Consider the following 22,057-nt stretch of genomic DNA (forward strand, 5'->3'; position numbering starts at 1 on the left):
GTACATAGTTTAACACAACACGCACAGACAAATTCGCTTGCAGACATAGATACAGACAGACCAGCAATCGCAGCAGTGCAACAACGATGGAAGAGCCAAAATAAAATAGTGTTAGTGAGTGACCGAACAGATTGAAAGTCGCAGTTTGTGCATCGAAACAAAATTGTTTGAATATGGCGACCTTCCGATGGATCGGGGGCACAGTCGGAATCAGACTAGTGAATGTCACGGGAGCCAGAGTATTAAACCTCAATTGATTACACCTTGTTAAGGCCATCAGGTTATTTCATTAAACATCCGCTTTTTATTTTATTCTAAACTATGCTGGAGGGATTGTGTAATGTTATGCGTTAACAATTTCATAAACGACCTAAGGTAACCATAGAAGTGAACGGTATTCGTTGGTGGTGAATGGCTAGTGGGCTAGAAGTATGAAAAGAGAAAGAGAAGAATAACAATCGATGAACACAAACCCTACAAACTTTCATTTATCTATAAATCAATGGAGGCAAAGTGCAGGTATGACTTGAAATTTCGAGACAACAATTTTATTCGCTAACGTATTTTGTTAAACTTTGATTGAAGTCTGGCTGAGAATGCGCATTACTCTATCCTTAAAGGCCTTGTTGCTTATCATCATTTCTTCGATAGCTGCCCAGCGTTCTTCCCAACATTCGTCCCACTCCATCGGCCATGCATTGCTACTGTTGCTTCCATTCGAGCTGAAATCGTCCAGCGCTGTGCTGCTTCCGAACACGTCCCCTTCATCTGTAGGTTGCTGCAACAAGTTGGTAACTGACGGTCGCTTCATCTCTGCGTTGACGGCGTTTAGTGCGAATTTCAAATCAGCCAATTCTTTGAGCAGAGCTGGATCAAGTTTGCCGTCTGCATTCATCTTGCCCGCTTGTTCGCTGATTCGACGCAAAGTTTCGGCCAATGGACCAGTCAATCCTTTAAATGACCACCATGGAACATTTCATTCAATTGATTGTTTAAATCAAAGGATAAACGTGAGCATGATCAATATGAATTAAACCGGATGCGGACGAATGGCTAGGAACAATATACCTTGAAGTCGATTGGTAAGCTCTTGCATTTTCTTCCAACTCTGCGCATATTGACGTCGAATAAGTTCGATGATACTTGTCGTCAATGCCAAGCCAACTAGGATGTAAGCGATGGATACCAGCATATACGTAGTTTGAGCTGTGACAGGAAATCGTTTCAAAACACACATAGCTTTAGAAATTATTCTTTAACCATAGAGGAATTTCGGATTATCAGGGATCAACCGCAAATTCCTCTATTTTTGTTTATCTGTTGAAAATTGGTTAAGTATCGAGTCCATCACTTAGCTGGTTCCAAATATTTTTCTCAAAACAGTTAAACTTCATTAAAAAAAAGTAATCATCATTTGTTCTTCCAACCTGTCATCTAGTATTTCTAGAAAACTAGTCGGACTTTCAGGAACAAAAAATGTTTGCAGCCTATTATGAAAATTATAGGCCTGTTGCACTAACCTTTTTTGCAAAGCTCTAAGGCACAAACGTTGTCTTAAGTAAAAACGGGCTAAGAACAATTGATATCTCAGCAGTTTGAATTCTTATAAATGAAATCACCCTGATAAATTATTGTTAAAGTTCCTAGACGCGTTTGATCATGATAAACAGAAAGGTTACAGATAACGAAGGCTCTAATGCCAATAAGTCTTCATAATTTTGGAAACGGGTGTAGACGGGCAACGGCTGCCCCAACGTCCGTAAGCTTTTACTTTGAATACACATCGTTTACCGTCAAAGGAAAACGTAAGACAGGTATTGGGTTGATATCAGTAAGGTGCTCACACCATAATTCAAGATACGAATGTCAGGTATAGATACTCAAGCATCAGGTGAGGACATTAATGTGTCAACGGAGAGTGCTGGAACCCAACGAAGGCTCCGTGTTGATCAAAAGGCGATTCACACGGCAAAAGGGAGACTATATGCAATTAACGATATTCAACTAGATCATCATCCAGCAGATAGGACATCATCGACTGTATTAAAAGGTGATGTGATATATACCGTGAAGGACTTGCGAAGGAGTGGCCAGCTGGTGAGAGTCGCCATCAAAGCCCAAGCCTGAAGATATATATATTGTACATTTATAGTAAGAACATTCGAATCTTTTGAATGAATCATCAGAGCAGCAAATGCTCTATAGGCCTCCATTGTTTTTTTTTGTTTTTTTTTAAGCGTGCGCTTCAGTTCAGCCAGAATTCTACAACAACAAAACACGATACGTACACGCCTCCGTTGTTTTTGCCTTTTGATGATCATATATATACTCTTGTATGATAGCACTGACTACTGGTATATATATCTGAACGATGCTGGCAGTCGGTCAGTTAGAACGGCCAGCGGACTACTGGGTTGTTTAACGGAAGCGGAAGCGACAAAAACATTAGCATCGAGCAAGAGCATCAAAAGACATTTCGGTCCCTGTGCAAACGCAACGATGCAAAACTACGACGAGATCGTAGGGCTACAGTAACGATAGCCTTTGTTTAGGAGTATAATGTAGCTTGGCTATTATACTCGTCATTGTCATGCTTTTTTGTTATTCGCAAACAGTTGTCCACATTCTTCATTTTTTCTGCTCGATATAATTTTTTAAAAATAGAGAATAAAAAGAATATAAAAATTTTAGTTGCAAAGTAGCCCATACGAAATGGCTTTTGCAATACAACCTGCAGTTTTGCTTTATAAACTCCTCGATACCTTTTTAAAAATAAAATCTTGTAAAATAATGACTAAAGTCCGCACTAGTTTGGGCATTACGGTATAGAAAATTACATGCTACTCTATTCTAGAAACTATTTGAGCAGTATAATTCACTCGGTAGCTTATGCGCAAAGCAATACACAGCTGTCAGACTGGCTTATACGACTGAAGAAAAAGGCCATGTAGTCAAGCCGTAACTCCGGTTCATTATACGCGCATTTATGTCAGTACAATGCAGCGCAGGTGGCTCGCTATTCATAAGCATTAACACTATACGGTATCATGTTTGCACATTGATAAATCATTAAAACGAATGTAGCGCTTATATGCTTTAGAGACAGACCTCACTGTATGGACTGCACGCGTTCACGTTATGCAATTTAGGTAACACAACACACGGTTATAATATAATAAACGACGTAAATTATGCGACATAAATCTATTGACTATTGTCATCGGAGAAGATTGCGCTCCAACGTAAATCATGCGTCATTAATAAAAATTTTTGTAAAGAAATTGCCATAAGCTTATTGTTCCTATGCCCACCCCATTCTACGATCAAAGAAAGAAATCAAAATCGTTACCAACCTGGAACCAGATCGCCAAAGCCAATTGTAGTCATCGTAATGAAGCAGAAGTAAAAGGACTCTAACCTCGTTAAAAAAAAAAAAAATCAAGAAATAAATGTAAGAAAAAGAAAATGCAGGCATAATCCTATTGTCACTAGACATAGAAAAACTAGGATTCCTTATGTCGTTCCAGCTGACAAGCTGATGTTTAGTCGTGTGGCGTTGTATATAGCCAGTACTCTAAACATATCGCACGTGTATCGATCTAACAATACACTATATGGCAAACTATTTATATGTGACAATTGCCTTCAACAAGAAAAGGGATCAAAGGTTTCGAGTATAAGTGAAAAGGCCAGCTGCAGAATTACTTATGTTCTGTTGTTTTTTTTTATCGAATAATATACCTAGGAAATTCCAGTCTTCCCAGATCATAAAGATGCCACCTCCAATGGCGATGTAGACGATGAGCAGGGCCACCACCAGGACGACCGAAAGGGATTTGCCGTATTTACGAGCAAAAGTCTGAGCAGCCTGTGATTTGGTCCAGCTGGATCGCTGACGAACGTTGTGGTAGACGGCGGCCACGGCTGAAGCCATCAACATGCCCAAATCGGCAATGACAGTCAACGTAAAGGGAATACCAATCAGAGCGAAGAAAATGCAAAAGATGCGACCGTTTGTTGTTTGTGGCGCTATGTTTCCATAACCTGTGAGTTGGATATAAAAATCAAACTACGTCACACTTCATCCTAATTTTTGCTTTTGTTTCCACGCTGTACCAGTTCGTACCAGTACATCCCTTCCAGTGTTTATATTAATCTATAGTAGTATTGCAGCCATAGGTTTCACTACATCCGGAGCACGGTGTGTGTGTATGTATGTTCTAAAGCGGCTACAAACTACTGTTATACAAAGCGACAAATTAACGTAAACTTTTCACTTTCTTTCTCGTTTGTGGCTACGTCCTTTAGAAATTGTCTTTAAAAATGCACCACAAACGACAATGCCTTTTAGAATGTTCCCACTAGCTGTGCTGCAGCAAGTACAACGAATTTGCAACATATATTTGTTGATATTATTTTACACGAAGAATTGGTGGGCAATTTAAATACCCTACTGCCCATTTCCAAACTAGAAGATTAAATTTAATAGACATCATCCTATACTTACCTGTTGTTTAAGATCCATGCAATGTGTGAACCGTTTATGTGTGTACTAACGTTTACATCCGACAACAGTAATGAAGGATTGGCATGCTAACTGGGTTCAAATATGCATTGAACACGCAAACGTGAGAACAATCATCAAAGCTCTCTTCATCTATCTAATTTCAAATCAGTTGGCGTTTATTTTAATCGACAGCTAAACGCACAGGAAACTCACACGACCTGGCGATCTATTTGCCTATGCAATTTTCCATTCAAACGTACCAAATAAATTTTATCGCCAGTGATGTTTAAAAGATGATAGACGGAAGCAATGCAACGGTCCGTTTAGAATTCAAACAATCGCTAAACGTATTTATCCGCATTCATTTCGATTGGCATTGAAGATGCGGCCGTCATCACTCTTCAGCTTTTATCTTCTAAACGATCTCCGGCACATTTTCCTAATATCTTTTAGGTGCTACAATTTCTAGCGCATGTCGCGATAATTTTACGCTAATAATCAGCCATTTTTAGGTTGCCCGTTAAATATTCATTGCCACTGTAGTTCTTTCGTAATCTATACTCGATAGTGTGTTTACCATACTACATCACTGTCCACGGAGAGATTATATTCCAGTATAGCCTTTGTAAGACACGCGAAAGAAGAGTTGACTGGAACGGGCGTGAAAAGCATGTGAGACTACACCTCGCATGTTTCACGAGGTGTCGACATGTACCTTTTTTTTTGTGTGTGTCATTGTTGCGTGGGATCCCAAAACTCCCGCGTTCGGTCGACCGTGTTGAAAAGATAGATCGTTGTTAGTTCGTGTTGATTTCTTTACCTTTTGTTCATTCGTTTGACTCGCTTCAATTTTTTTTTCCTACTATATCTATTTCCTATTCCATCAGTCTTGTGGAATTCAATTATAAAAATGACAATACAATCATATCGTAGTACGTGGTGCCTGCCTCGTTATGAAATGCTGATGGTATGCGTAGCAGCCACTGTTGGATAGCTCAAAATGAACACAGTTCGGCACGATATTCATGAGCAAGTGTTGGACAGGATGATTTTATAATTTGAGCGCATCCGCAGTTGCATAACATTTCGTGTGTTATCCGACGCACGACACGCACTCAGATGATCCGTTGGGTGAGCGTGACATTGGCAATTACCGTTTGGAGAAAAATGCAGCAAAACCTTCTTTTTGGTTGCATCATAAGAGAAACTATTACAGCACATCTATTTTTGCCGTATCTACTTGGCCTAATGTTATACAAGCATTCATGCACCTTTCTAGAATTTTTGCTAAGGTACGTGAGAAATACGACACAAATCCTACACGATGTCGAGTAGCAAACGAATGCCAAATACTGCTCATATCAACATCGTCACGCACTGCTCAATGGGACTATATGGAAACTTAATTTAAAAAATGGAATATCGTAAATGTTTAAGGGTCACTTACCAATTGTGGTGAGAACTGTCGAAGCGAAAAACACCGATTGAGTGTAAGTCCAGTGGGCAGACGCTACTCCGGCTTGTAATGGCACCCTATTAGAAACGGCTTCCTGCACCCACCCCGGAATTTGAACAAAGTGAGAAAATAAAATCATAATCCGTTTTGATAAACCAAGATATGCTTGTACAGGCCACGTAAAAGCTAATTCAAGAGTATATACGATGAGACTCCATAGAACAAATACATCGAGGATATACTAACCTGAAGGACATCTTCGTAGACACTCATTCGTTCTTCGAGCACACTCTGATCGTACGTTGGATGATCGTGAGCTTCTTTCCACATTTTGATGAGCTCCTCTCGCTGTGCCACTACGCGATTTTGCAGAATTGTAGATTGTTCCAGCTCGTGAGGTTGTTCCAGCCACTGAAAAACCTATAGACATGTTTGAAGCATTTTGTGTTTCAGTAATTTCTCATTTTGGCACGTTATTGTTCTCTTCGTATACGTTACACGGCCATGATACAATGACTTTAAGTATAATGTCATGTTACGCAACACAAGTGTGCGTTATCACAAATGTCCTTTGCGTGAGCCCATTTTCAACAGCTATCTCTCGTGCCTTTAACTATTTATGTACGAACTAGGTAAACGATCTCGTGTCAATAATCATTTCGCTTATCGTGATGCAAAAAAATGTTTGATAAGTTCAATTCCTTTTCAAACTTTATCGTCGATTATCAACGCAAAGTTGCACGGTATCCAGCGCAAATGTCATATAGATTTAATGGTTTATTTTGCGGATTGTTGGCCGATTCCCAGCCACTTGTGGCAGTTTTTTTTCATATCCGCCATTCCATGTTAAAGATCCTTGCAGCATCATCCCGATCATATCTTGTTCACGTCTTACGAACGCGTAACGATTTGACGCATCTGCGGGATGAGCATTAAACAGACGTCCATCATGCCACGCTCCCATTGGTTTGGCTGATTGAGTAACATAAAAGCTGATAGTTCTGTTTCCTATATTCCCCAATCCATCATAAACGATACATCTTTCAAAAATTGCGCGGTGCCTATCCCTTTTTCCTCTGCTGCTTTGATCCCTTGGCGAAGATAAACGAAGGTTATCTATACGTGTAAACATAAAGAAGTGCTACCATCATGGGCAGGTCCGCGCAATAACGGACTCAATCGCTATGCAGGTAAAATTTAAACTGGAAGTTTATTCCTTGATGTACGTTCAGGTTGTTCATTTCTCAGTATTATAACAAACTCACGCTGTTTTTTTCTTCCTGTGTTCGTTCTTTTAATTATAAGCTATCGCAATCGATTTGAGTTGTTGGACGGCAACTTGTTGGTCCCCATTTCCCTAACTTCTTTTAGAAAATCAATCGCATTAGATTTGGCCTTTTCACAGACAGGCTCAGATCTGCGGACTTGGCAAAATTCAAATTCCAGCTCTAGTAAGATTAATCCATCATTTGAGTAGATATAGGTCAGTTGAAAAAGACAATGGCCATGAAGTATGGACACGAGTTATTTCCATCAATCACTTTTTTTTTGCTGAAACCGTAACCCCCCCCCCCCCCAATGTATGAGAACTGGACGTCAAGACAACTCTTTATTTATGGCCGTCAACTTTGTATTCCGTTTTGAGTTTTTACTGCCACCGACTATTTATCCATTGCCTTCTGTATTTGACCTAGATCCTGTAACTTCCTTTCGTAAACGATCTTATTGGGCATTAACTTTGGGGAAATTCAAAATAGCAGAAGACCATTTATAAATAGCCCTGGTCACGTGCCGAATGTCGTGTATTTTGCTTACACGCACCCGTAGTAAGTACTGAAATAAAAAAAAGGGGGTAAAAAAAAATCATTCAGACTGTCGCAAGGCATTAGAAGTGACGATAGAAAGGCAGTGTCCTAAGCTTTGCGGTTAAAACGCACATCGGTTTGGCGTCATTGGCTGCGGTAGCATACTTTGTGTTAAGAATGCAGCCAGCACTCAGCTAACTCTGTACCGGGGGGTGCTTGTTTTAGCTGGACACGTCTAGGTAACTACGATGAGAAAAAAGGGAGTGCTGAGAGGATGAAGCGATGGCCAACAACGCCCACAACATTTCTGTTTGTTTAAGGTTTAAAAACAAAATTCAGCTGACCCGAAAGAAAGAAGATGTTGGTGAGTACAGAATGTTACATTGTAACCAATGTTGGTGTAACGCATTCAACTCGTATTTGTATTTTTGTTTTGGACGCTACACAAAATAGTGTGCTGCGATGAACGAAATCATAAACAGAACAATTGAATTTCAGTTAGTACCTGTCCCTATTTGTATTTCCTACTGCAAGTGTTAAATTTCTTATTGACGGCCACGTCATGGTCGTCCCTTTTTTTCTTTTTCAGAAATATTGAATGATGTGAGTTTTTGTGTTGCCAAAATAAATTCACGGGATGACGGCGTACCCCAACGATTTCTGCCCTACAAATTCTATAAAAACGTCAGCTTTATCGCATGACTTTGCCAGACTCTGACGTTTGTACTTGTTTGTTTAGAATATGATAACATGTTTGGATGCCATAAGATTCCTATTTTGTTTTTATTCCTCTTCCCTCTTTGTTTCGTAGCCGCAAAGAGGAAGCAAAAATGAACGCTGCGTGATTCTGAGTACCGAACGGATAGGATTACGCACACGTTAGGATTGCAGTCAATCCAATCAATTCAAATTATTCCGTTAGTCATCATACAACTCATTTCTTTGCAATCTGTTTTTACGTAGAGTAGAGGAACTGTCGCAAATGATTGTCGTGAAATCAGAACGAAAGCCCATACACCCATTCCGTTTCTATTCTTAGTCTATATTGCACAATAGACTGTCGAGAGTTGCCGGGCATTATGTGCGAGGAAAAAAAGAAAAGGGATATTTTCACATGCTCGTTTTTGCTGCAAGTCTAAGAGTGTGTGTGTGAGTAAGAAGTTGATGGAACGGGTTATTCAGAGCACATGCCACGCAGAGCCGTGGGATGGCAGTCGAAAGTGCCTTGTGTTTTGCCAACTGCTACCCGTTGTGCCATGTCCAATCAATAAGCCGTCGTTCGTTTTTCCTGCAAGTGTATGACTCTGTGTGTATAAATATACAGTCACGAATGAGAGACCAACATTGACTTTTCTCTTCTCACATTCATCAGCTTTATTTTTATTGCGTAAGGACTCTTCCTTAGCTACAGAGAATGAGACTTGAATGATGCAGTTGTAATGTAAGAATGTTGCAACGTGATTTTTGTGGTAGGGTGAATTCCGATCGTGCCCTAATTTCTGAATAGCTAAACAGCTTCGAAACGGTTGAATTACGACATACCCTAGCCCATTCTTTTTTCTGTCACTTTCAATAGTATGAGTCTATTTATAATACGAAACTATACATCTCCCTTGTGGACTATGCTAGATACTGTGTAACAACAAAGACTGTGTGGATTCTCTTTGATTTTCACGACAACTCGTGTTCTTGTCCTTTTTTTTAATGGGGGAAAGTGAAAAGAACTCGTTCCATGTCCGATGAAAACAGCTAAAAATATGATGGTATGTTCGGTAATCATCACGCATAGGTAAAAACAAATGAAACACCGTGCTAGACATCAGCGTCTTATTTTCCAGTTGATGGGTTTAATTACCTCTGCGGGAAGTTAAACGCAAAGTTTCAATAACAGAAGGAAGTGATCTAAAGGGGATCTTCTAGGTTGAACGCGGTAGTGGATATTCAAAATACAAAAGAAGGCAGTTTAACGACTTGGCACGACTCCCGTTCACGCTTGTTTTTCGTTCAGCCGAACGTAATTGCGTTGGTGTTTTGAATCCCAACAAGGGGATGGCGCAAAAGTATTCACAGGTAGATTGATTAGCTCTTGGAGCAAAAACAACATTCAATTATTTGCTTGGCTGTTAAAAAACAACATAATTTTGGCTCCCCAAAAGGGCTAATGATCATAACTATGAAACTTTAGACTTGGATGTTGGGATGCCGGATTGAACGTTATGATGGCGTTAAAGGGGGAAAATCCCAATCGTTTATCACTACGACGAAGGTGGCAGCGTTATTGAACTGTCAGTTTCTTGTCATAACTCAAAATAGCTGATGAGGCGATAAAAAAATTTCACGAGAAACATAAAAGGATAAGAAAGAAAATACCCGAATTAGTGGAGAACGTAATTAAATGGCGTATGAATGAAAACATGTCATCTAAATGAGGACGGCGTTAAGAGAGTTAATCGCAGCCACTGTTTTACGTTGGCTTAATAACTGGCACATACAATAATCGACCTACTGCACTACTGTCCTTATTTTGGGGGCAGGTACATTGACATCTAATCATCTTTGTTATTCTTCGTCCGGTTGAACAGGAAAAACGAAAATCAAAATGAGGTCCCGTTTGATGCACGCGGATGCGGGTGCTAGAATTTTTCTTGTCACTTATCAGAAAGTGTAAAATGACGTATTGTCGTTTGATCTGTAGTGAAGATTGGGATCGATAACGTTATCTCGCATCCGCCACTCCCGATATTCAACGGGAAACGGAGGCGGAAAAGAATTTTTCCGCACCGGAAACAAAACATAATGAGGGGATCTCGGGTTCACGATGACGGTACAAAAAACTCAAATTTCTTATAAAATTTTTCTTTTTCCGCATTATTCTACTTTCTTTTTGAATTTTCTTTCCCGCTCCCCATTTTGTTGTTGTTGCGTCATTTGAAAATCAAAACGAAACGAATTCGCTAGAAAAAAAAATGGCTCCAATCCACCGAAATAAAACGCCAAGAAAAACACGAAATCGAGACTGTTCCAGTGGTATCAAGTATAAAGGGCAACACAGTACCCCGCCCTTTCGCTATAAACGTCTGTCGAGGCACGTTTTATTTCGGAATAAGCTCCACATTGTCTACGTCTCTTGTAACGCTCTCATTTATGTCGTCCGTCTGTTGCTCCAGTCTCCGATACAGATTGAAGGCGTCAAAAACGTGCCATCCGACGCCAGATTTCTGCGCTCCGTTATCCGATACTCGACACCTTTCCTTGTTGAACCCTTTTTGTGTGTCTCCTTTCTTTTTGACGCACAAAGATGTAACACATACCCGTAACGCGAGCTGCTCGAATGAATCCGCCATGTCTTTGATCGGCCGACCTTTGACGGCCAATCACGCGATATGGCCGAGCTTGTTTTATCATTTTATAGGAATGCGTACTGTATGGCCTTTTGGAAGCCGTATCGTACCATCTAAAGAGATCAAGAATAAACGCCCACGACGGTCGACTTTGATGCTCAAAATCTAAAGCTTCGGCTGTGACCGGTAAGTTTACAGAGAAAGGACACGGCCCATTAAACTTAGATTGCTCGTATTATTGCTTATAGATACCGCTGTGTATAGGTAGCAAACGTGTTGAACGAATTGCATCAGCGTCAATATTTGTTGCCTTTCCGTCGTTTTGTGCGGTTCGTCTTGTAATCACAGCAATTGATTTTGTTAGCGTCGTATACTCGTGATTTCTTTTTACATCGAAACATCCAATTCATAAAAGATAAAGACATTTGATAAACACAGTAGTTTAACAACATCGCTAAGCATTAATCATTTCAAATTCGCAAATTTTTTGGGGGGCATCAAAGTATACAAATTGATATCGGTTGTAAGGATGTCCATCAAAGACTTGCTGTCCGCCCTTTTCTCGTCTGCGAGTGATTAATCTCTTTCGATGCGTCAAGACTAACGATTCCATCAAAAACGGCAAAGGGGTGGATGGATGGAAGAAGCAGTAACGGTAACTCGCTCTTTTGTATGTCTCCCAAGCATTGCTGGCATTGTGGCAACATAGATTATATGCACCCGATGATAGCGATGAATCGATAAGGATCACTTCTAGTGAGGTCTTTCATCGATTCTAGCCCCCCTGATGTGTGGGAATCTACAAAAATCAACACTATTTTCATGTTCTGACGTTGTCCTCAATTGTTTTAACCAAACCGAATTTGAACAACATTTATTCTTTATAGGGTTGGTTGAATAATTAATTGTCTCCGGGACGTCCCCTTTTTTTGGCTTTTCTCCCAAAATCCTTGACTAACCCCTTCCTTTAACTCCAACTAGCTGAAAATGGATGATACTCTTGAGCTCGTTTGCTCTTTGTCCGTCCTCTTTTCGCCTCCATTGGCTTCCCTCGAAACATGCAAGAAGCTGAGGCATACTGGCACAAACAGTGTCCGAATGCCGCGTATACTTCCAAATTGAATTGTCACCGAAAAAGCAGAGGGATGACGAGTTATTTTTTCTGAATTCGTTTCGCTCGAACGGAATGTTAGTTGTTTTAAGTTACACAAACGTGAAAAAGTCCTTCAATTTCAAGTCCCTCGTCCATCACGTTTTGACTTATTTCCAAATATTCGCGCCAAATATAAATAGAATGGTAACAAACGCTATAGACTAGAGTCGCGATACACTGCAAATATATTCTTTAGCTCATGCGCTCGTAAATAATATCGTGACATTGATGTTTTCTTGAACCCAGTCTTTCAGATAAGGTAAGAAACGACTATGCCCTTGATTCTTAAGCAGCTCCACCCTTATTTCATTGCATAGTTACGAATTATTAGTGCACTAACAATGACCCCATACGAATGGACACCCAAGTCGTGGACAAATTATCACGATATAAGGCACGTAACGCTCACATGCGTCAGTCCAAATATTTACCTTTGGGATTAATCTCATTACTTCTGTTCCCGGCTGTTCTTTATGTGTCTTGGTGTGGAATGACCCCACCGCAGGTTTTAATCCATTTGGAACATATAAAATGATGAATAATTCTTTGTTTTGTTATAATACAATATGCGGGCGGGGACTATGTTTTTCTATTCCGCATTCCGCCACTGACGAAAGCACAGCGTGCGATGCGTGCCCGTTCGTGTGCTATATAGAAAAAGAACCCCCCCAAACAGAGACGATGAAAATTGCTTGCCGACAAAATCCCCTTCGGTTGCGTAAACTCAATATTTTATTTTTCTATTTACACTAGGATCTCAAGCTTCAAACGGCCAAAACTAGTGAAACTGGCGGACGGCAACGTGTCTGCGCCTGATTCCGGGAATTGCGGCAAACAGATCGGTTGGTTACCATGCTACCACTGCCTTTTGTTTTTTTGTTTTTTTTGTTCATGTACGTACCGATGCACCGGCAGCCGTGTAGAGACATAAGAGAACAACGAGTCCCGCGTGAGCTAATCCTTTGCGTAATCGCGGATTAGAGCTCAGGTAACGCCAAATGACTCCTCCGCACCTGCTGCTTCTGGTGCCGTTTGCAGCACCGTTGACCGACGGTGTTCCAATCATGGCGATTGTAACACCTCCATCACCTGGACTGCCCATCATCGAAAGTCTTTCAGCACCCCTGAGGCTTGTAGGACTACCGGGCTGACTCACGGTTGAGTTCAAACGTAGAAATGTGTTACCAGCAGAGCTCATCTCGTTATCGTTGATTAAGTGGACACCTTTTACTTTCTTGTTGATTCAACTGATTAGCGATATCACACTGTACGATCCGAACGTGAAGCACTTTGGAAGGTGCTGGAAATATTTCTTATAATCCGCTCATTGTGTTTAATTTAGTAAAAAGAGAACTCGTGTCGATTGAATTTTGTTTGGCACACAAAAACACCTGCGTGAAAGCCAATCTGTATTCTTTAAATGATGAGCTCGGCTTGAAGGCGGAAAGGATGATCCTCTCCATGCCGGTGCCCGTGCGAGACTGACCAGCCCGACGGTGTGGACGACTCTAGAAATAGCTACAAAACGACAGGGTGCACACAACAACGGGCACAATGCGAGACCGTTGAGGCCATCGCGGCGAATCCATACAGAATAGACACAGCGTCTATATACGTGGCTGGTTGTTGACTTTTGGATATACTCGTATAGTATGTACCACCATAGTGCATACTACAGTGTAACTTTAGTCGAGAGCGATGGCATGTCGGCGCAGGCATCACCCGCTGCTCGTCTACATTAACCCGAAACCTTGGGAGCGAACGACTGTAGTGGCCGATGCAGCGGAACGGCATCGTCTATACGTGTACAGGGCTAAACCACCTGAAGTATATGGTAGACGTGTCGGGAAGAGAGTTAACGAATGTAAATCTACAACCGAGAGCTGTTTCATTTATCTGTTTTTCGTGAGTGCTGCATGCGCGACTGATGTCGGTGAAGCGCAGCAAAGAGACGTGGATATAAATGGCGGGAACATCAACTATATCGCTCGTGCGTGTTCATTTTCATCTCAAATAAAAGTCTGTTTGGAAGTGAACTAAAATTAGGATGGTTCTTTAGTGTGTCACACCGTCTGGCAATGAAAATAGCGTCCCATTCATTAGCCTGCTCTGCTTTTTCTCAATTGTGTTGATGAGCACGCAAATCTCAGCAGTTTTCCTGCAAAGCTTCGTTCGGAGCATCACACCTGACATCTTCTCAAAACATTTTTGAAATAGCCTTCGTATCGTCAATTCTTTCGTTTTCTTTCGTGATGTCCTGTTCTAACCCATCGACTGAAAGAATTGCGAGGCTTTCTGCACTAGACTAATGGATTGGCTTATTTTGATTGTTGCTTGACGAGACGATGACTGTGTTAGTGTATTGTGTGTGAAACCGGACGGGTACATGTAGGCCGCTCTTCTTCAAGTCCATCTCCGGTTCCGCCTGACACTCTCGTCCGAGCGCAGTTGACCAGAAGAATCTTCGCTTTTCTTGGCTCACAACGACATCGTCGTTTTCGTTCGTTGTGACGTCGCGAACGCTAAAAACAATTGAAGCCCAACTGGCCAACCCAAACATGCTATTTCATTTTGGCGTTTTGTCATAGTTGGGGCAGAAGCAAAAAAAAAAGGGTTAACATTTCTGTTGGGTGACATCCAATCAATGCTAACTCGCTATGGTATTTGCATGTGTCAGTGTATATTGTTATTCGCTGTTCCACCTTCCTTCGCATTGTGATGCTGAACCATGCACGTCTAGCAATGTAAAACACGTTAATCAAGCTTGTGGACAAAGTTGTGTGAATTCACCTTCCTATACTGTCCATCCAACAAAGTGAGTCATAGCCAAAATGCCATTAGCGGAACAAGAAATGAATGCGTACAGTATTCATTATGTATTTCTATGGTTTATTCTTGACTTTTTTTTTTTGCGCTTTCATCGTCTTTAAATGATTGTACCCACCACAAATGTAAAAAATCAGGTGGAGACTGTTGACTCGGACTAATGACCAACTCATCATTCATTCCAACTGGTTGGCCAGCTGGAGACCTAGTGACATACGGCGGAAGTCAGCCAAAAACTGAGACATACCCACCTCTTTACTGCCGCGCGCATCTGCAAAGCTGTTTCGCGAAAACATTGGCATTCATCCAACAGCTCGTATAATCCAGCAGGTTTTTACCTCCGTGATTTAGAAGTCTATAGCGATGCCTACTTAATGGTAAGCTAGGATAAATCAAGCGAATATAATTTATGCCGTAGTTTTCAAGCGTAATTGGCAATTAGATGATTGTGATATCCAACACGGGCGTATCTTAAAGTAGCTGCTTTGACAATATTTTCTCTCTCCATATCCTGCGTCTGCTGTCCAGAGTTACTTAGACGTTGATAAACAGGAAAAAAAAGGGGAGCAGTGACAGTATAAATTTATGGTGAAAGAAGACTCGGTTTGTTTAATCTATAAATGCAGCAATTGAAACTGCCAAGATGATTCCGCGAGATATCTTAGCGTTCCAACAAAACAATTACCATTTCTTACACAATATGGCGTGTGCGTCATTTAAGAAGATATAGTGATGATAGTATAATTTCCAGTTGGTGACGTGTAAGCGTACAACAGCTCGTGTAAGCGTGTAGATACGCATACATTCCGCGTATGCGATGGTGCACCCGTTCATTGCGAATGATTTATAAATAGCTTATGCAAATGGCACTAATCATGAGCGTCCCTCTCCATTGCCACATCAGTTTTTTTTTCTCAAAAGCTTGCGCACAGCAAGCCACGCAATTTCCCAAGTTGACAAACCTTTTCTTTTGGCTACTGAAAGTGTCCTAACAAACAGAACGCGCGGGTGCACGTGTGACTCATTTACCAGCTTTATTTTTATGGAACAGGAAAGAAAATAAAATATCGCCTACGTACCAGTAGCTTACAGTAAATAGCTAACCTTTAAATTTCTGTATTGTGACAAGACTTTCGTGCTGCTTTCAAACTGCCACGAACCAAATGTATACCGTAATACTGTACACCCGTACTTTGGGGGGGAGGAAAAGAAAAGTCGAGTAGAGGCGTGAAAATAAACATAAACATGAAAAAAAAAATAAAAAAAAGAAGGAATTGAAGCAAACAAACGGAGATGGGAATGCTCGTTTGGGCCCAAGTTTAGTCTTCTAGAAGAGGATATCGGTAAGGATGCGGTCGATAAAGTGGACTACTCCGTTGGTGGCACTCACGTCGCTCTCGATCACGTTCGCTTCTCCGTTGATCCTCTCCAATTTACCTGCCAAAGCGGTGCGGGACGTAAAACAAAAAAAAAATCAAAAAATCAAAACAATGTCTATGACGTGAAACGAATCGCTGGACGAACACCACAGCCAGTCAAGCAATTCATTTGCTGCGGAATGCAGTGAATAGAAACTGGAACAACTTGCGCATAATGACGCATCGAAAACAAAAATGAATATACTCTGAAGCATTCATTACTTTTTCTGTTTTGGCGCGTGAGCTCGACACGTAGACGTCCGACACCGTGCAAGGTGGACAGCCACTGGCCGGCCTCCAGACCTTCACTGTAATAAGTTCCAGGAACGATGTGGTACCATAGCAGATCTTCGTCATCACCGATGAGTAACGTGATCCGGTGATGAGGTTAAGTGAACGAAGGAAAGAAAACAAATAAACAAATACCGAAATATTAAAATAAATAAAATAATAAAACATTGAAAAACAAAAAAAAGCATAGAAAAAAATAAATAGCTTTGGAAACAGAGGGTGTCGAAACAGACCGGAAACTCCGTCAAAATGGCAGAGGTAATGGCCAACTCTTTTGGCGTGCTATATACAAACTTTACAGTGGCAAATCAAAACAGTAGGAGTTTGGGAACTTTTACTGTGAAATGCTGTTTCGTTGTTCAGGAATAGGCGCTGCTCATCTTGGCTGATGCTCAAAAATGCCTCAGTTGTCCTGTAAATAAGACAGCCAGACAGAAAAAAAAAAAACAATAAAACAAACGGACTACGACATAAGTCACGACCGCATCGCAGACGAGTTAAGACCGCAAATCTTGCAGTTGAAAAAGGTAAAGAGAAAACAACAAAAAAAATAATAAAACGTTACGGGACGAAGACAGACAGCGGAGAATCAGACGACAAGACCCTCGTGAGTGCGGGACCCAATAGCGAAGCTTGTAAACCTACTGGCAAAGAAATCCAAATGAGTCACAAACTTCTTTTGTTTTGCTTCAATCATCAAGCGAATTTTTGTTTGCTGACAACAAGCTGCACATTTTTCCTGACATCGAAATTCTCAGTATATCTGACAGACGAAAGCAATGTTCCATGCATATTTTTCAAATCAATTTGTAAGAGTAGACATTTTTGTTTTTAACTCAATGACTATCGCGATAAACCCATCAGCAACACAAATTCTAAAAATGTCAGCTTCTAATCATTGTTTAATCGTAAAAAATATTCGAATTACGCATAACGATTAAAAGTGTATACGCACTCTGGAACCTACCGCCGTCATTGAGGATGTCTAATATGGTTTGTGAAGGAGTAGGGCTCGGCATTAGAACACGATCGACGATATGCACCAACAGTTTGCCTATACGTAGATCGTTCGTTAAGAACCGGGCACCGTTGACTGTCGTTACGGTATCCTGTTTCCAGATACAAAAAGTTATGAAATAAATTAGCACCCACATGACTGCAATGACACACTATAAAAAGAATTACATTTAATAAGCTAAATAGATTTTAAAAAAAACAAGAAATACGATGAAGGTACCGCGATCAAGTATGACAAGTCATGCTATGGTCATGACTTTTGAATGACGTTGGACTATGGAACACTGCAAATCGAAAGGAAGTGACTCATCATATACTTTGGTGGGGAAGTCTAACGTCTTTTAGCCCGCCGTTAGAACGAAGACCATGTAAAGCAGGCATAAATTGGCACGCCCGTATAATAGTTCCGTGCCACCAACATCTTACGTGTCCCATTATTCCCGGCGTATATGTGCAAAGCGTGTACGGTGGTTATCGTCGATCACATCACGGCCACGCCATTTATATAAGCTAACTTTTTTTTAAACACACACAAGGGCGAAACCGACCGTGACTAGGTTATCTCAACGTGAATTACTTCTTGAAAAGAAACAGTTTGGTACCGAAAAGGCGAAAGGTGAAACGATATATCAAGACAAATTCGATCGCTTTAGTTGAATGCGAAAACGACAAAGCAAGTCAACGTGTGTTGTAAATAAGAACGGCCCTGGGCCGACACCAACACAAAGACACAAAACGTAAAAAAAGTAGGAGTTTAAACGTATAACGAAATTGAATAACATTCAATCTAATTAGCCATTTTCTGATAACTTACCCTATTCTCCGTGGCGTTGTAAATGTTGAACCTCAGTCGATGCGAGCCAGCCAATGTAACGTGAGTCGCTTCGTTTTCGAATGAAGACGAGTTAAGGTGATTAGGAATAACGTGATTCAACAATACTTCTCGTAGTGAATCTGGACGCGTGATCCATCGCCTTCGCTGGCCAGCAGAAATTTTATTAAACGCTGCATTGCTCGGTGCCATCAGAGTGTACTCTAAAATAAGAATAAAATTTGAATTCCACTAAATTGACAGTTTTCTCTTTTAAATCACACCTTTATCTTGAAAGAGGGATGCGATATCCGCTTGGTTTATCAAAGAGGATAGAACTCTGAGATTAGCAGATCGCAGATGACGAGTAAGTGAATCCTCCGTGCTGGACGCGTCCGCATTAGTTCCCAGGTTGTTGTCAGTCGTTTCGTTAACAGCGCTTTCGCCATCATCGTCATCATTTTCTTTATTAATGGAAGAAAAAACGGTAGCTAAAAAGGGAGACGGACTATTGCGCTTTCCTTGTTCGATTTCATCGGAATTATCGTCTTGCAAATTGTTGGCGTTCAGCGATAAAATGATGGAGTTTTCAGTTGATGTTAAGGTTTTAACAGGATCGTTGGATTCGGGAATGATGATGGTTATTCCACTACTGGAGGATCGTTGCTCGGAGGATGTGACAAGATCATCTGGAATTGATGGACTTGGAAAGAATGAAACCGATGAGGTCAAACTATTAGGTTTCCTCCATATTCTTTCTGTTGTGGTGGAAGGCAATTCGGGGTACGGAGTCGTTGCGAAAATTAAAAAATCTGGAACGTATGATTCATAAGCGGTGCTTGTGTCTACTACGGATAGCTCGTTTACTTTTGGAGGCAAAGTTGGAATTGAATTATCCGCTTCTTTCGGGCTGCGGAAGAACTGACTGTTAAGACTCGAAAATCCGCTGTTTGGAGCTTCCTGTGCCGATAGATAAATCGGTTCTACCTGTACTTGGGTAGGATCTACATTCTTCGATGTGGGACGATTAAGAACGATCCATGATCCCCCGCAATCGTTTTTAATCGGACGATTGTTGGCCGATTGAAAAGGTATACGAAATTCATCTGGATAGTAAGGCAAGTGGCCGATGCTAGGGAATTCAGTAACAGCCAAAACTTGACTTGATTCGGCACTGAATAACCAGCTCTTATTCTGTCTATTAAAGCCATCGAACTGTTCACCACTTTTGTCTGGTAGAGCAATGAAATCGTGAATGACTGTCGAATGTAATGCTTGAGAGTTAGCAGGTCGAGGACTAATGTTACCCCTCTGGAACACACTGGGCTGAGCTGGTGTTATCGATTGGAATGTGGATGGAGTAGTTAATTGATGCAGTTGTGTTGCCAGTATACCACCTTTGTTATTATCATAACTAGGTTGAATATTCAGTTGGTTTTCAATGGGATAACGCGCGCTGTTATAGTTGGGCGGAGTAGTTCCAGCTCCAACTTTGCCAGAATACGAAGAAGTCTGATGGTGTTGTGGGGGACGTTGAGGTTTAGGTAAACCGTACGCCGTACTAGGCGCCTTGGCCGGTGGATATACACTGATAGGTTTCGGAGGTTTGATGGGTATCGGTGCTGGATAGTATTGGCCGTTGCTGATTCCTGAAGGCCTCGGTGTTGAATGGTAATGAACTGGATATGTCCCACTTGGTTTATGATAATGACCTGGCTTAGAGTTTGAATAGTGGGTATTGTAGTAGCCCGGTTTGGGAATGAACACGAAAATTGGAGGAGGTGAACCAACTGGGCCTGACTCGTGGTAGGATCCTCCACTGGACGCTGGATAACTAGGGTATCCTGATGACGGTGGCACCGGATAGTGAGGTTGATGTAAATCGGTAGTTCCTAATGAAGGCGATGGATAACCCGAACCGGGATTGTACGATCCGCTACCACTTGGTGATACCGGATAGCCTGGATAAACACCTTGATCTAATGGTAAAGGGTACAGCGGGTTCGGTGTAATGTACGGAGCTGGAGTTGTCGATGGAACGTAATAATCGGGTTTGTTTGTGACGTAGCTGGGATTCGGATAAGACGTGGGAATTTCGTAAATCGGTTGGCTTGGAACATAAGGTGGCATAGGTTTTGGAGGGCGATAGCCCACGTTCGTTACGGGAATGGTTGTAACATAACTCGGCGTAATGACCGGCCCGTAAGACCCACCTAAATTGTTATTGCCCGGTGTTTGAGGGTAGCGAATGGTTGTAGCTGGTGGATATGTGATGTATATCTCTTGCTGATTATAATTAGATGCTGGATATCCAGTTGGTTTGGGTACGCCATAATTATGAGGAGGTGGAGTGGGCCGAATGGGCTGCGGCTGGTAAGGTGGTCTGGCTGCAGGATAGCCAATATGTGGTGCCTTCGGTGGCCGGTAGCCTTTGAACGGTAGGCCGTTGTTGGGTTGAGGACGATGCGCCTTTATAGGATAGAATGTTCGACGTTCAGCCTGTGATGTGCCATAATCCGTGGACCATCGTTTCTTCAAACGATTAGGATTGAATGGATCTGATGTCAAACTATCAGTTGTGTTTGTTGGATTATGTTGGCTTGCGAATACAGGATTAGTTTGGTTAGAAGATGGGTCAGAACGGTCCACTTGAACAAGATCGGGAAGTTCGAAGGTGCCATTTGGTTTGTGAGAAAAATCACTGTTTTGCGAATCGACAAGCGTGGCTGATGTGAAGCGAATAACGTAAACGACAAGCAAACAACTGAATAGCGACCACCTGGCGCTATGACGCCACATTTTGAAATCAAACGGGCTATAGGCGTTCGCCTCTGGTTTTAAAGGTTTGGCTTTTTTCGCCTAGCAGTAAACTGGAAATTGGTGTTTAAAAAAAAATACACGGTTGAAAGCATTATTATCGACATTTCATCGTTTGACCCACATTTCAATTTCCATTGGAAAAAAAGAAGAATGCAGTTTCAAACATTATCTCGGGGCGTCAACGACGTCATTGAGGATGTGACCTATCTGTCGCTGCGTATTGAAGAACCAGATGTGAACGAGAAAAGGAATGTTACCTGTTTTTTTGCCGGCTTTATTTGGGGCCATTTTCAGTGTGGATCCACCCTACCCGCTTTCGTTTGTTTCTTAACTTTCTGTTGCCTTCTTTTTATACTGTCACGACAATAAATGTGTTATAGACTTACGCCCTTTTCTCGGGATTTGGCAAGAAAGCGTGAATCCGCACCTCGTATTCCCCGTTTGGTGACTCCCATCCTCTCCGCCAAGTGATTAAAAATCTCTTTGCGTCACGGAACAAACAGTGAGCCCTTACAATTTATCACTTGGAAAAGGGAGCTTTTCGGATTTTCTTAGGATTATATGACCCGTCTTTGAGATGCTACAAGTATTGTGGACCATTACGGACGTAAT

The 22,057-nt window shown here is 41.4% G+C and overlaps 2 protein-coding genes across 6 annotated transcripts; both read right to left on the bottom strand.

The window, feature by feature from the left end:
* Positions 1-563: 563 nt before the first annotated feature.
* LOC130691533 (TWiK family of potassium channels protein 7-like) lies at positions 564-13,730 on the bottom strand. 2 transcript variants are annotated; one of them, XM_057514490.1, is made up of 8 exons: positions 13,164-13,730; positions 6,210-6,383; positions 5,955-6,057; positions 3,742-4,044; positions 3,354-3,413; positions 2,067-2,123; positions 1,069-1,206; positions 564-951 (listed from the first exon to the last, which is right to left on the bottom strand). In XM_057514490.1, the coding sequence occupies exons 1-8, from the start codon at positions 13,458-13,460 to the stop codon at positions 569-571; spliced, it is 1,515 nt and encodes a 504-aa protein (XP_057370473.1). In that variant the 5' UTR covers positions 13,461-13,730; the 3' UTR covers positions 564-568. The 2 variants fall into 2 exon arrangements, with proteins under 2 accessions (XP_057370473.1, XP_059351195.1); XM_059495212.1 differs by lacking the exon at positions 2,067-2,123.
* Positions 13,731-16,216: 2,486 nt separating this feature from the next.
* Positions 16,217-21,451, bottom strand: LOC130691192 (uncharacterized). 4 transcript variants are annotated; one of them, XM_059495279.1, is made up of 7 exons: positions 18,910-21,451; positions 18,629-18,849; positions 17,765-17,906; positions 17,363-17,438; positions 17,136-17,209; positions 16,729-16,854; positions 16,217-16,525 (listed from the first exon to the last, which is right to left on the bottom strand). In XM_059495279.1, exons 1-7 carry the CDS (start codon positions 21,422-21,424, stop codon positions 16,416-16,418), a joined length of 3,264 nt encoding a protein of 1,087 aa, XP_059351262.1. In that variant the 5' UTR covers positions 21,425-21,451; the 3' UTR covers positions 16,217-16,415. The 4 variants fall into 4 exon arrangements, with proteins under 4 accessions (XP_059351262.1, XP_059351259.1, XP_057370080.1 ...); XM_059495276.1 differs by having other exon boundaries at positions 17,363-17,441; XM_057514097.2 differs by having other exon boundaries at positions 17,753-17,906.
* Between the last annotated feature and the right edge of the window lie 606 nt (positions 21,452-22,057).

This window comes from Daphnia carinata, chromosome 1 (genome assembly GCF_022539665.2).
Source record: "Daphnia carinata strain CSIRO-1 chromosome 1, CSIRO_AGI_Dcar_HiC_V3, whole genome shotgun sequence".
In the NCBI taxonomy this organism is placed as follows: Eukaryota; Metazoa; Arthropoda; class Branchiopoda; order Diplostraca; family Daphniidae; genus Daphnia; species Daphnia carinata.